Here is a 14,341-nt window from a genome sequence, read left to right as displayed (position 1 = left end):
CCTTATCAGGCTCCTGATTCGTGCCCACTATTCGGGATTCGTATCAGGATCCAGAACCCCGGATACACTAAACGAACTAAAATTTTCCCAATTCGGGCGAGTTCGGGTGAGCCGACCAGTAAACGAGACAACGTTACGATAGCTATTATGTAAAGCGGCTCTTCCTAACGGGTGAGCTCGTGTGAGTCCATCTTCGGCTGAGTGAACTTTTCAGTCTGTGGGCCCAGTCCGCACCGACGAAAAGGTATTTAAAGTTCCTGGGCAGAAGTCCGGATACAAGCGCTTATCGGGCGAAGCCTATTGATTCTCACCAAATTCACATTTCACTCCGACAAAAAGGAAATCATTCCAACAAATCTAAAGACTATCTGACAAATATTTGCAATGCCGGCTCCAATCAGACAGTGGCCTGCCTGGGCCGAGTACACCCACGATGACGCGAAGGAAGCCGCAGACCCCGAGTTCCTAGCTGTCAAGAAAGCTGTCATTGCAGAGTACGGCGCAGAAGCTCTTCGCAAAAGTTGGATCAAGGTGTGCAAGGAGCTGCAGAAAATTACCGACGAAATAGCGGAGAAGGGCAATAGTATTATACCCGTGCTTGACACAACACAGATCATCGAGAAAGGCTTTACCGACGCCCAACGGGACGAAATAAGGCGTATCGGCACGTTCGTCTGTAGAGAAACCGTTCTGGAAGAGGATGGAAACAAATTCTACAACGACCTCAAGCAATTTGTCGCCGCCAACGAAGGATCCATCCAAGGCTGGCCTAAGGATAGCCCATCCATGCTCCTCCTGTACAATTCGCCATCCCAGAACGCCCTCCGTTCGCACCCCAACCATCTCAAACTGCAGCGTAAGCTGAATGAGCTGTGGCATGACTCGACGGGGGAGACCACCTCGGATCCTCTCGTCTACCTGGATGGCGTCCGCGACCGCGCTCCAGGACAACCGTTCCTCGGTCTGGGCCCTCATGTGGACGCCGGCAGCCTCTGCCGCTGGGCCGATCCGACGTACCGGAAAGTGTATGAGAGCATTTTCTCAGGAGACCCAGAACACTTTGATCCTTATGACTTGAGTGTACGCAAAGGAGCCAATCAGACCTTATACGAGGGCATGGCGCACTCGAAGGTGCTGCGTACCTTCCAAGGCTGGACTGCCCTGACACCTACGGCTCCGCGGGAAGGCACCATCATGTTCTATCCAAATGTCAAAACCGTCATGGCTTACATACTGCTGCGGCCATTCTTCAGACCGCCGGTGGACCCCGAGGCGGACATCATGGATGCTGAAAAGTGGACGATCGATGACTCAACAGGCTGGTTTCCGGGAACTTTCAAAGCAGAGAGTCAGCGCCTCAGCCGGTCTTCGCATCCTCATCTCAGGTTGGAGGAGTGTTTAGTGTACGCTCCGCCAGTTAAGGCAGGAGACACTGTTTGGTGGCATTGTGACGTAAGTTTCTGTTTACTGCGTGACGTGACTGCTTTTATGTCTTGTCGGACAGTTCCGCTAATCCAGGGGTTTTCTGCCTTAGCTCTGTCATGCTGTGGACACGGAACACCTAGGGAAGAATAACGCGTCTGTGGCGTTCATAGCCTCGTGCCCGACGACGCAGGTCAATAAAGACTACGTCAAAAAGCAGCTCATTTGCACGCTCGAGGGTCGCCCAGCTCCAGACTACTCGGAAGGTAATGACCTCGACGAAACCAAGTTGAACGGATATGTCGGGTTGGACGGGCTTGGTATAGATGCCCGCAGAGCATTCGGGTTTGAGTTGCTAGAAAGGTCGTAAGGTCCGAGGGGCACCCGTTGAAAGTATAGCAAAATCACATCGTGTTTATAACCAAAGCGCTGTTATCGAGTTTATCTCGGAGTATCGTAGCTGCGTACTTTGCAACGGCGTTCCACTGTTGCACCTCCTCCAGCAGGCAGAGGGCACTGCGGACCGCTTCGTAATATTCCTCCGTCTCGGTCACTCCGTCGGTTTGACATTCACTCAGAAGAAGAATAGCAGAGACAAAGATATGGTAGGATAAGGCCCTGCACTTGTGAGTACTCATTCGGAGAAACATGTAACAGGGTGTGAATACCATTGTTTTCGCATGGAGGTTGGTTGATCCCAATTGCGGTTAATCCAAATAACGCTCATTGCTGAGCTTACACTCACGGATCTTGCCCAACTATACCGATCAGGATACAACAACCACTGTGCTTGCATTGTACGATGGATACGGAGGCGCAGGTGAAGAAGGACCAATGTGAGGTCGTAGCGCTGCCACCTGATCCAAGGGTGCGCAAGCTCAAGCTGCTGCAAATCTTCATCTTTGAGATCAGTTTCTGGCTGAAGAAGGCGAGGGAGGCCGTCAATCACTTCTGCCAACTCCTCATCGACCTTTTTGACGGCCTTTACTGTCTCATCAAGGAATCCAGAACCTGACCTGATCATGGCACGGAAGCGATAAACGGCGGCTGCCGTTCTTGCCATGAAAATGTGATAGTGTACATGGTAATGGGCTGGATTATCTTCCCCGGGTTTTGGTAAGGTGGCTGACGGAAGGGGCACGTCAAAGTCAATATCGTCAACTTCTGGAGGCCGATATGGTAGAGCCAACCTAGTCATCGCGTGTCAGTCAGTCCACATCACTTGATCGACTTTTGAGGTCACGAATAATCGATTACCATTCACAAATAACCAGCGTCCACCATAACCGGTGCTGGCCTTCAGGGCTCAAACATGAAGCAGCTGCGTTTGAATAAGGGGTGTTCAATCCGATTCTCCGCGCTATTCGCAGGGCAGAGCTCCACATATGCTGGCCAACTTCCACGTCTCCCCAGTTGTTGAAGCACATTCCAAGAATTGCAATGGCTTGAACTGTATGGATGCGAGAAACCCTCATAAAATCTGCGCGATATAATGAAAATAGAGCAGCGTCGTACCACATACGAGATGTCCTCTGGCGGTCGAAACCTAACTCACCGTCAGTGCAAATACGACTGAACGCTCATCCAAACGAAGTCTCACCTTCTGGGAGCCGTAACCTGTCCACTTCATCACCGCCCATCATAAGAATTGCTGCCTGTCACGAGCGTTCAGTCTTCCAGTCATAACCTCAAGGCCAGTAGATATGGGGTAGTTACACTAAGAACACTAAAGTAAACCGCCATCCATGACGGATCGGCTTCTTTGAGCGCCAGACCCCTTTCCACGGCGAGGATGAAGGTAGTACACTCTTCCTGGAAGCGGGGATATTCAACGGCGTAGTGTACCCATGAGTTGCACGTCTTGTCATACGCAATGAGCTGTTCGCTACACGCAGTGCTCGGTAATACGACATCATTCCAGGTGGAGATGCTGGATCCTGTGGTTGTCGACGCAGCAGAAAGGCTCTCCCATAATCTCTCCTCAAGACCTTCATCGTCATGCTCGACATTGCGCGCATGTCTCGGTCGTACCGGAGCTGACTTGGAGATACCCGGATTCTCAGTCAAACGTTCCTTCTCCGTTCGAATGGACTCGATTTCCTGTCGCAGGCGCTGGTTCTCGTGGCTCAGCTCCTCGTATGTAGGTTTACCTTCATCCTTCCATCTGCGCAAGACGTAAGAGGTTTGGTCATATCGATCTTAACTAGGTGACTTACATTGTTACTTCACCCCGCACAATAACCATCTCTCTAACGCAAGCGGCAGCCTCGCCTCGTTTGATGCATGTCGAGCACGGCACCACTTTATCGCATTTGACCTTACGAGAGGCACAAGATCGGCAGCTTCGGGGCGCCCGCTGCGTCGTCCTAGGAATGTCATTGGATCGGTACTGGGACATTGGAACGAAGAGTCCAGCCTTTTTTCGATAGACATTGGAGAAAGGTTCAAGGCCAGTCCTGGGGCTGATCTCGCGTGGCACGTGTCGTCTCCAAGAAAGGAAGGCACGGCGGGTTGCGATCACGTCGATAAACAATGTGAGGGGTCAACTCGGCCGAGCTCACCCGACCTTCTCGGGTAATCAGTCCGACATCTTGGTCTGTTCGTTGAATCAGATATGTGGAATCCAAGAATCCCATGGTTATAGCGTCAGGTAAATCTCGACTTGACGTGATAGAGCTAAATATATTTTCTCACAATGTCTTCAACTCTCGTGTTCCAAGGCGCGGTCATCTTTTCCACCGACAGTGAGAATCTTGAGATGCACGAGAATGCCACCCTCGTCATCACAGATGGTTGCATAAGTGCTTTCTACAAATCTCCAGACCAAATCCCCGCCGACGCAATCCCACAAGATGGACAGATCAAGCGTTTGCCCCCAGGAGAGTTCTTGATCCCCGGGTTCGTGGACACACACAACCACGCCCCCCAGTGGCCGATGCGGGGACTTGGCCAGGGCCTTCACATCCTGGACTGGCTGAATGAGATAACATTCCCCATTGAAGCCCGATTTATCGACTCGGCCTACGCCTCGAAAATTTACGAACCGACCGTCGACGACTTTCTGCGTCAAGGAATCACGACAGCCTCGTATTACAGTTCACGTCACGTGGATGCAACGAAGATTCTGGCCAACGTATGTCATAAAAAGGGACAGCGGGCATTCGTGGGCAAGTGTAATATGGATAGGAATGCGCCGGACTACATCCGTGAGGAGAACGCGTCTCTTTCCCTGCAGGAAACGGAGGAGTGCATCCAGCACATTCGCAGTCTACCTGGCTGCACTAGCCCTAACCATGCGCTGGTGAAGCCGGTCGTAACCCCGAGGTTTGCTATCTCGTGTACGCCGGAGCTCCTGCAGGGGCTTGGAAATGTTGTCAAGCGCGACGACACCCTGGCTATTCAAACGCATTTCAACGAGGCACAACAGGAGATAGATGCGACCAAGGAGCTTTTCCCTCAGTTCGGTGGAAGTGAGGCGGGCTTATATGACAGTTACGGGCTGTTGAATCGGCGGACTATCCTCGCCCACTGCACCATCATGACAGACTACGAAAAGGATCGAGTTCACGAGCTGCAATGCGGCGTCGCACATTGTCCGATCGCCAACATGACAGTGGGGGGCGGCTTCATGGTCGCTCCGGTGCGGGATTTTCTACGCCGTGGCATCAAGGTTGGACTGGGGACAGACAGCGGCGGCGGATGGGCGTCGGGGATGCTGTCTGTGATTCGACAGGCCATGATCGCATCGAACGCTCGCGAGGTCATGTCAGCAGGGGAAGACAAAGCGCTTACACTGGAGGAGGTGTTCTATCTGGCAACGTTGGGCGGTGGAAAGGTCCTCTGCCTCGAGGACAAGATTGGGAGTTTCGAAGTAGGGAAGGATTTCGACGCTGTTTGGGTGAGAACAACAACGCGCTTAGAGTCAGCGATGACACCCCGAGAAGAGGGCGACTCGCTAAGAAGAATATTTGAAAAATTCATCATGACGGGCGATGATCGCAACGTAGCGAATGTCTATGTACGAGGACGAAGAGTAGCGGGAACTAATGAACAATGAATGCATTCATCGGGGCGAAGATCCTCTTATTCATCACTAACTATCGAGAGGGTCACTCAAAAGGTGCTTCGCACTACGGGTCTATTCAGGAGATTCAAAGGATGCAATGTCGTCTTATGGCGGATTCATCATGCTGACTTCTCCTTCCGTTGGAATCTTGCTTGACTTCAATATGGATAGCACGCTCATGGAAGCGCACTACTCACGCGAGGGCGATTGAACAATCATCGAGCAGACAATTTAGGGTTTGAGTGACAATTCACAACTTTAAGAGGAATAAAAAAAATACCAAGTACTTTCAAAGGGCGTCGGATATCCTTAGGCCAAGCTAACGTTTCTCTTCCTCACCTTCATCGTTCCCTTCCCCGCAATCATCCCCAAGCTTTACTGGAGGACCAAACCCGTCCTTTCCCTGGTCCAAGTGGTTGCAGATCTTCGTGCAAAGTCGGAACATGATGGCTGGATGCATTCTCGGAGTTTTTAGCTCGGATCCAAATTGCTTGATGGCGACGTCTTTCAATTCTCGCTGTAGAGATTCCGCGGATTCTTTGCAGAAATGCTGATGAGCTCTTGGCTCGCCTCTTTGTTCCCGTTCCTCGGCCAAGTCGAAGAAAGCATATACCCTCACCCTGTCGGACACGTCGACGATCTGCACGCGGGCATCACCTCAGAGCCCGAACATACCTTGCGGTGCCGTACTTGCGGCTCGCGTGTACAACAAATGTCCGCATGACAGCCATCCAGCTAGGTAATCGTTTGGTAACTTCCAGGTCTTCACTATAACAGTAGCTAAGAAACGCGGACCTTAAGGAATTACCTGGGCCACTTGCCAAGCGAGGAAAAGAAAATAGCTGTAGTCGGAAACGACGATCCGTGCTTCCCTGCGAGTAGTGCTTTTCCGTGCCCCTGGCTGGCGACGGTCAGTGCATACTTCGCAGAGAAATGCCATTCTTGGTGCACTTTTTGGCGCCACCAGCGAAAAGAAACAAAGCTTTCTCTTAACCAGTTCATAAAATTGAAATACTTAATATTTGTGTCTTAGCTAGCTAGACTGAAATTCCTTGCAAGTAACCAAAATTTCCAGGATATCACTTCTCAATCTACTGGCACAAATTCTTGTCCATGAATTGTGCCAGTTTCTCAATAACATCGCCAAGATATTTGTCGTTATCGTAGAGGTCCATATGTGTAGCACCCTCAACGCGAAGCAGCTGTTTTGGCTCAGCAGCTTTTTCATAAGCTTCTTCGCTGTAATACATCGTGTCGGCCTTGGTGCCAGCAATGAGAAGGAGAGGCCGCGGGGAAATCAGGTGGATGAAAGCATATGAGTCGTATGATGCACAAAGCTCCAAACTCCGAGTGACGAAGACACTTGTAGCACGCGGATGCTTGGCTCTGGATGTCCGGTAATAGTCATAGCCCTCGCGATATAGTTGCGGCGCGCTTTGGTCCAAAGAGGTCGGCGCAATAGGAGCAAGCTCCAAATCATTTCCTGCACCTTCGATATTTCGCTGCTTGGCTGCGTGAGCCAAGCCCTGGCGAAGTTGATCCACTGTCTGGGTATTACCCAAACCATCACGGAAGAAGCGTCCCATCTCGAGAGAGCTCACTGCTGCAACAGCTTTCATGCGCACGTCCGTTGACGCAGCGCAAGTCACATAGGCGCCGGAGGCACAAATACCAAGAACGCCGATCCGCTCTGGGTCGACATCTTCGAGGGTTGTGAGGAATGTTACGGCCGCCTTGAAGTCCTCCACGCGTTGGTACGGGTTTTCCAAATAGCGAGGTTCGCCTTCGCTTTCTCCATAGTGAGCAGCGTCGAAAGCAAGGGTAACGAATCCTTCCTTGCTCAAGCGTTCAGCATAGAGTCCTGATGTCTGCTCTTTGACGCTTCCAAAAGGATGACCGACAACAATGGCAGCCTTCTTTCGGTCCATTGAAGCTCCAGAAGCAGGTTGATAGAGATTGGCAGACACACGCCAGACCCCGCTCTTGAAGGTAACGTGCGAGGGCATGATGAAAGAGAAGTTAGGATTCCCTGAAGGCCGATTTGTACTTTGAAGAACCTGTCTGATTGAAGAATAAATGTTGTTGATTGATGAAATAAAAATTTTGCAGTGGTCCCGAGACAGAATTTATCGGTGGTTGGGTCAAGCCATGATTGATTACTATACGAGCGTAAGGTTTAACTGCACCGGACATAGCAACTCTCTCCGGCTGGTCCACACAGACATGTCATCGGACATAAACCTTTACTTCCATGTCATCAAAGTTACCGGAAGGCTGCTGGGGCGAATTTGAGGTGCAATGCAGCCTGACGTATCGGCTTGTAGTGGCAACGCACGAGCGCGCTGGTATGTGTCATCCAAATTGATTGCTGCTTGGCCCTTCTGTATAAGCTCGATCAATGGTCACACGAAAACTACTTTGTCCCCGGGATAGAGACTGTACCTGTTTAGGGGCGTTACGGCCGTTCCTTCCCTAATAACAGTACCGTAGCAAATCACAAGAGAGCCATATGTATTTCCGACCAAACAGCACCGATTCCGGAGATTGCCTTAAAGGCCGCAATTGATCTTAAGGCTTACTAGTACTCTGTAGCAGGAGACGTTGCTTCGAAAGTTGCTGCTTTTGCCTCATCCACTTTTGAATTGACCGTAGTTCAGGACGACAGAATCCCATGACGAGGGGTGGAACGCAAGGTGGGGCCCTTATTCCGGAAAGAGATATCACATCTGAACCTTTAAAGCTTTTTCATAAAAACTCTATTACTAATAACAGTTCCCAGGTGAGAAATGGATATTTAAAAGGCTTCATCCACATGCTTGCACCAATGAAAGGAAATCCCTGGGTTTAAGCTTTACTGCCTTGCCTATTATAGGATAACACATACTGACGTACAGTCTGGAGCATCTATTGACTTCTAACGTAACACGGTTCACGTACGCGCTCTCGTGCATATATAAGGGTGAGGTCCCCTTATCCAGAGAATACTTATCTGTCACTCGACTGTAACCGACTTTGATTGTCATTGCTCTTCCAAATCATTATTAGAAACACCAAGATGGCTCTTACTGGGAAAACTGCTCTTATCACCGGCGGTGTTAAGAATCTTGGTGCTCAAAGCGCCATCGAGCTGGCTGGTGCCGGCGCCGATCTTGCCCTTCATTACCACTCCGCTGGAGGGAAGAAAGATGCGGCCGCGCTGGAAGCCAAGCTCAAAGAGAGAAACGCTTCCATTAAGGTTGCCTTCTACGAAGGCGACTTGACCTCTGCGGCTTCTGTGACTAAGCTTTTTCAAGATGTCATTCGCGATTTCGCTCACATCGACATTGTGGTCAACACGGTTGGTAAGGTGCTTAAAAAGCCTATAACGGATATCAGTGAGGAAGAATATGACACAATGTTCGCGTAAGCTTCGTGCCGTTACTTTACGAACTGATATATATAGGTTGCTAAGAATTTTACTAGGGTAAACTCTAAGACTGCATTTTTCGTCCTCAAAGAAGCTGCTGCTCATGTGACGGACGGTGGAAAGATCATCACTATTGTCACTGCGCTCTTAGGAGCGTTCACTGGGTTCTATACTTCCTATGCTGGGAGTAAAGCCCCGGTGGAGCACTTTACCCGGTATTTGACCTATCTTCATCAAAATAAAGCCTTAATTAATAGGTATCCAGGGGTGTTTGCAAAGAGCTCCAGTCTCGTCAAATCAGTGTGAACAATGTAGCCCCAGGACCAATGGACACGCGTAAGTCTTCTCATAATCAACTGAGTCCGTCTCTTTGCACCGTTACAGAAATCTAACATGCGAATTTTTCTCTTTTTTGAAACAGCATTTTTTTACCCTCAGGAATCTCCGGAAGCCGTTGACTTTCACAAAGCAAATGGTATGGGCAACCGCTTGACCATGGTTCAGGATATTGCTCCTATCATTCGCTTCCTTTGTACCGAGGGTGCTTGGATTACCGGTCAAACCATCTTTGCCAACGGTGGATATACTACCCGTTGATTCAAATTCCCGAGACGTCGTTGGCTTGCGATCGAGCACTACATAGGGAAAATTGGAGTATTGTGGTTGAAACAAGCTGGATAATTGTTCTTGAAAAGTCTTAGGTCCAGGCGCGGAGCTTGACTCTTGTCTAGTCGGGGCTACGTTTTGATCGAACTGTGGTTGTTAAATAGCTGTCAAGTCCATCAAAAATTGACTTTGTATCCCTCCCTTCGTACTATGACTTGTTGATTCGAAGGATCTATGTTTGTGCCAATGCTAGCCAGATTTGATATGTTGCCGGCCCATTGTCGCTCGTTTATGATGGAAGGAATCGAAGGCAGGGCACCATGGGAGTCAGTTTTTACAGAAAATTCCAATGGAAGGAATATTATATCTGTCCTCAAAGATCATAAAGTGTATCATATGTTTGAACCCTTTCCAAGTCAGCTCTGACCAGTTTTATGAAACGATATGAAGCATCCCCTTGAGGTGTTTAGATATCTAGTGCAATAAACGGACTGATGCTTTTGTTCAATCTGACGTTATCAATCATGTCAGGATAAAGGGTGCACATTGTACCTAATATAGAAAACCTTACGTGGTGTACCGTGCCATATAGCGAGGTCAATATTAAGAAGCTGATTTTCCTTAAAAGCGTCTACGGCTATAAAAGGCATGACATATTTTGAGCCTGTCTGGAAGAAGGACATCGGTAGTGAAGATGGCCAACGCACGAATTGCGGCCTCAGTTAGGGTCAGTCCCTCAGGTATTATTAATGTACAATTTATAGATAATGAAATCGTGAATGATGATGTCCATCCAACTTTTTACTGGGCAGTCCTATCGAATAATGATACCTCATAACCAAAGCATAATATGTGTGACTAGTACATGCCGCCTACTAACACTAGAATGATAGAAAGATAAAGTACAACTAAAGGTTGAACTTTGTCCCACTAATTTATCACTGAAATGCCAAAGCTTCTTGGCCTTCACCAGGTCTGCGGCATACTCTCTTGCCTCCGCCAGTTGGTAGTCCATGAGAAAAAGTCCTGATGTTGCTGTCGGTGTATTTTTATCCGCAAAGCTTTCAGATGAAAGTGACGTGGAATGAGTGTTACTTACTTGCGGGAGAAGGATCGATCGAGGGCAGCGGCCAGGGATGCGGCAGCGTGCTGGTCAACAGCCTTCGACTGTATCGCGCCTCTCCTGTCTTGAAGATCATCACCTGAACCAGGTAAATCTCGACTCAGCTCGGTCTGCACCAATTCATAATGAACTGCATAGGATAAAATACCATGCAGGTTGAGTCGCAACATCAGATGAGTTGCAAATAAGATTGTGGGTAGTCTTGAACTGTCCGTAAGCTTCGGCGGTGATTGTTAAAGTGGAAGGCCAAATTGAGTGATGGGCTCCCGATCCGGCTGCTCATCTTGGGGTACTTCCAAATGCTCAAAATTGTAGTCGGAGAACCGGATATGAGAGAACAAGTATCCAATACTAGTGAGTTTGATACCGATAGTTGAGCACAACGCTTTGTCGATTCTGCAGACACCTTCAATTCCGCGTCTTTTAGGTGGATGCCGAGTTGATCCCTTTCGCTCATGCCCTGTCCTATGGCGGTCCTCCTTCCCACTTTTTGTGGATCATTGTAAGGATTCCAAAACTAATCAATGAAAAACAGAGAGCGAATTTCCATCTAACGGTGTCTGGCTTTTAGATCCCATTCACATGGCTTTTGATATTCCCGAACTTGATTAACCAGGAAGACATGGACTCTTGCGGAATCGCTGGTTTCCTTTGGTCATGACCTAACCGGCAACATTCATGGTCTTCCCTCTCATCGCAGCGTCGCATTTTGCCGTCGTCCATGATAATACTCAGGATTTGGAATTTAATTTACTACATCTGCGCTATGAAGCGACTCAAGCAATCAATGAGGCATTGTCACATGGACAAGGATGCGCTGATTAGGGCAGCGTCAAAGATAACCAGCTATGAGGCCGTGTTTGGCAGTCTGGACAACTACAGAATTCACATGCGAGGCATGGTGCTGATGATTCATCTACGTGGGGTCTTGCCTCGCTTGGATTGGATGGACTACTCCGCAGGGTTGTCATCTGGATTGACCGCAACTCGGCTTTCTTGCATAGATCGTCTCCTTCATTTCCTCTCGAGAAGTTCATTCCCGGGTAGCTATTATCCGATCTAAAACCCGGTCAATTTTTAGCTGCTTTTTGGAGGCCTTGTCCAGAAAAAGCTATCTGGATATGGAGCTATTTTCGAAACCATGTGTCGGCCTCTACCTTACCACATTGATATTTATAGATAACATACAAGTGAGACTCTCGGCCATCCCATCTATGGATAACTGTCACGCTATTGCAAGAGTCAAGTGCTATATTGACGAGATGGCCGTAAAGAGGCTCAACAAAATGTTGAATGTTCTTACTATAACTAAACCTAGAATCAATATGGTTCAAAAATCAGACGACATTTTTACAATTTCGACTCAAGCTTAGATGGATACACCTCCCATCCACCACCACCTTTTCCACCCCCAGCCCCTCCTCCTCCTCCTTGCTCTTGTTCTTCTTCGTCATTGTCTCGTTTCGTTCGGGTAGTTCTTCTCTTCGTAAACGTCCTTCTCCTCGTTCTTCCACCCTCGCCTCCCGCGCTGTCCTCGCTTTTCCCTCCCCCACCCCCTTCCACCTCCACATCCTCATCTATCTCTTCGTATATTTCCTCATCCTCTCTCCCGATTCTCTTCTTACGTTCCCTTCTTCCTCCCCCTCCCCCTCCCCCGCTACCTCCTCCCTTACCACCGCCCCTGCCTTTTCTACTTTCTGTTGTCGGATTTGAGATAGGATCCTCGCCGTCACTTTTCATGGTCGTATTATCAATTCGCATGTCAGGTGTGTCCTGAGCTCAGATCCACATTTGTTCCATACGAGAATAGCTAAAACACTTATCGGGGGTCTCTCGCAAGGACGTGTGTAATGGACCGATGCTTGGAAGTGACTTGTAACACATGTAGTGTGCTTTCCGATCAAATCGCGTAAATTGACACTCCCTCTGATCTACCTCGAAATTTTGACGGGTAGTGTTGACGCCCGGCTTAATGTCGGGCTTGCTTATGATTTTGCTAGAGATGGTGAGGTTCTGATCCTTGAGAGGGCGATGAACCAAAAGCGAAATTGCTAGACTGAAACTGAGGAAATATCCCCAAGTGACCGTGGGATAAGGAGAAGAGAGAGATTAAAAACTGACTTCTGGGGCAAATCGCCATTATTACCTAGCTCACAGTAACATAATGCAGACCATCGCCTCCTCAACTCCATGTGGGAGCTTTACATTTGGACAATAGCCATATCATCTGGTTTTACTCTATGATAAACTAAGCAGACACCGCAGTGAGCAAAATTGCATATTCCATTACCAGTACTGACTGCTTGTATCAATTCCACCCCCGACGAGTTTATGGCCGAATGGAACGGGACGACGGTGGCCGTCACTGACCATCGGCATGGTGGGAAAAGGACACAGGCGGAGCTCCTGGTGACCGCTCGGCGCCTAAAGCAAATTGAATTTCAGTCTGAGAACGGAACCATCGGGATTTATGTATTGACGTCAACGAAAGGAGTTTCGAGTGGGTTGGCAATAATCAGATACCGTAAATGAGACCCATATATTCCACCAATAGCACTGCACTCCCATAAGGCGGTGGTGTCGCCATTCCCCGCATTTTCCATTTCTGGATAGCGCATACTAACTCTCTTTGGATATAAATCATATAGAAAAGTTCTACTCCACGGAGGTTTGATGAGTATTCAACTCGATTCCTCCTCAAACCCAGCACGCGCAGACGCGTCCTGCCCAAACTTTCAGAGGATTACTCCCTTATCTAAGGAATAGATTATGGATAGGCCTACGGATTTCAGATCAACTAGCAAAAGCGTATTTAATCCATTGTCTCTCACGAAAACACCGGACAAGTTGATTTTGGGTGCATATTCTGACAGTGTATCTCCTCTTAAAAGGTGTAACTCGTATGTATTTATCATATCGAATCAACCCATTTATAATCACACTATCTCTGGACAGCCTTCTCCAGGGGCGCTTGACCGGAAAGCGGTTTCCTAAACAATGACTTTCTTTCTACGTAGAATACTAGTAAATTCTTAGATGTCCAGATTATTTCCTCTCCGCAAATGTATTTTAAGTAAGCTAACGAAGAGAAGCATACAACTTGGCAAGACGTGAAAGAAACCCAGAGCGTTCTCGCGCTAAATACCCTCCATTTTTACATCGTCGTAAAGCCCCGATTCTTTTGGTGCGTTGTAGCCCTCCAGATACGTCATGTTGTCGAAGCGTTTGGTATAGGGATAGTCTGTCGCATATAGTAGGCGTTTGAATGGTATTTCCAGGTCTTTAACGATGGGATATTGCATTGGAGACGAGATGCTGGTATTGAAATAAATGTACTTGCTAGCCAGAAGGTTTCGCATGGTCAGGTCAGGCTCTCGTTTGCCTTCGTGATGACATTGTCGAGGTGTTGCCGGCCAATTCTGTCCGACAGATATGGGAATGCGCCGCCATTGTGCGAGAACAGGAACCGGATGTTAGGCTGACGTGTTAATACACCAGAATTGATGATACACGTAATGCTCGGTCAGTGTCGAATGGGAATTCCTGTATGACTAGGATAATAATTCAGTAAGTAAGCGTTTTTAAGCTCTCAGCTCAGTTCTTACAAGGGTAGAAATTCAAGTGCTTCGGCATGATTGTGCCTGCCGGATGAATGAAAACCACGGACCCCAGCTTGTTAATATCCGACCAGACAGGTCCAAAGGCAGGATCACCTAGA

At 48.5% G+C, this 14,341-nt stretch overlaps 6 protein-coding genes across 6 annotated transcripts; 3 read left to right on the top strand and 3 right to left on the bottom strand.

The window, feature by feature from the left end:
- Positions 1–384: 384 nt before the first annotated feature.
- On the top strand, positions 385–1,792 carry N7474_001575 (uncharacterized protein; the record flags this gene model as incomplete). Its single annotated transcript, XM_057192990.1, has 2 exons — positions 385–1,452; positions 1,535–1,792. 2 exons carry the CDS (start codon positions 385–387, stop codon positions 1,790–1,792), a joined length of 1,326 nt encoding a protein of 441 aa, XP_057057943.1.
- A 34-nt stretch (positions 1,793–1,826) lies between these two features.
- Positions 1,827–3,820, bottom strand: N7474_001574 (Zn(II)2Cys6 transcription factor; the record flags this gene model as incomplete). The annotated part of the gene is made up of 6 exons (XM_057192989.1): positions 1,827–2,040; positions 2,187–2,612; positions 2,680–2,968; positions 3,023–3,077; positions 3,139–3,586; positions 3,639–3,820. 6 exons carry the CDS (start codon positions 3,818–3,820, stop codon positions 1,827–1,829), a joined length of 1,614 nt encoding a protein of 537 aa, XP_057057942.1.
- Positions 3,821–4,117: 297 nt separating this feature from the next.
- On the top strand, positions 4,118–5,479 carry N7474_001573 (uncharacterized protein; the record flags this gene model as incomplete). Its single annotated transcript, XM_057192988.1, has 1 exon — positions 4,118–5,479. One exon carries the CDS (start codon positions 4,118–4,120, stop codon positions 5,477–5,479), a length of 1,362 nt encoding a protein of 453 aa, XP_057057941.1.
- Positions 5,480–6,579: 1,100 nt separating this feature from the next.
- Positions 6,580–7,494, bottom strand: N7474_001572 (alpha/beta hydrolase; the record flags this gene model as incomplete). The annotated part of the gene is made up of 1 exon (XM_057192987.1): positions 6,580–7,494. The coding sequence occupies one exon, from the start codon at positions 7,492–7,494 to the stop codon at positions 6,580–6,582; it is 915 nt and encodes a 304-aa protein (XP_057057940.1).
- Positions 7,495–8,543: 1,049 nt separating this feature from the next.
- N7474_001571 (uncharacterized protein) lies at positions 8,544–9,491 on the top strand (the record flags this gene model as incomplete). The annotated part of the gene is made up of 4 exons (XM_057192986.1): positions 8,544–8,890; positions 8,951–9,109; positions 9,160–9,230; positions 9,316–9,491. The coding sequence occupies 4 exons, from the start codon at positions 8,544–8,546 to the stop codon at positions 9,489–9,491; spliced, it is 753 nt and encodes a 250-aa protein (XP_057057939.1).
- A 2,482-nt stretch (positions 9,492–11,973) lies between these two features.
- N7474_001570 (uncharacterized protein) lies at positions 11,974–12,384 on the bottom strand (the record flags this gene model as incomplete). The annotated part of the gene is made up of 1 exon (XM_057192985.1): positions 11,974–12,384. One exon carries the CDS (start codon positions 12,382–12,384, stop codon positions 11,974–11,976), a length of 411 nt encoding a protein of 136 aa, XP_057057938.1.
- Between the last annotated feature and the right edge of the window lie 1,957 nt (positions 12,385–14,341).

This window comes from Penicillium riverlandense, assembly GCF_028828495.1.
Source record: "Penicillium riverlandense strain IBT 135883 chromosome Unknown utg000001l_segment0_segment0, whole genome shotgun sequence".
Classification (NCBI taxonomy): domain Eukaryota; kingdom Fungi; phylum Ascomycota; class Eurotiomycetes; order Eurotiales; family Aspergillaceae; genus Penicillium; species Penicillium riverlandense.
Note: the sequence above shows the minus strand (reverse complement) of the source record. Positions and strands in the feature narration are given on the sequence as shown.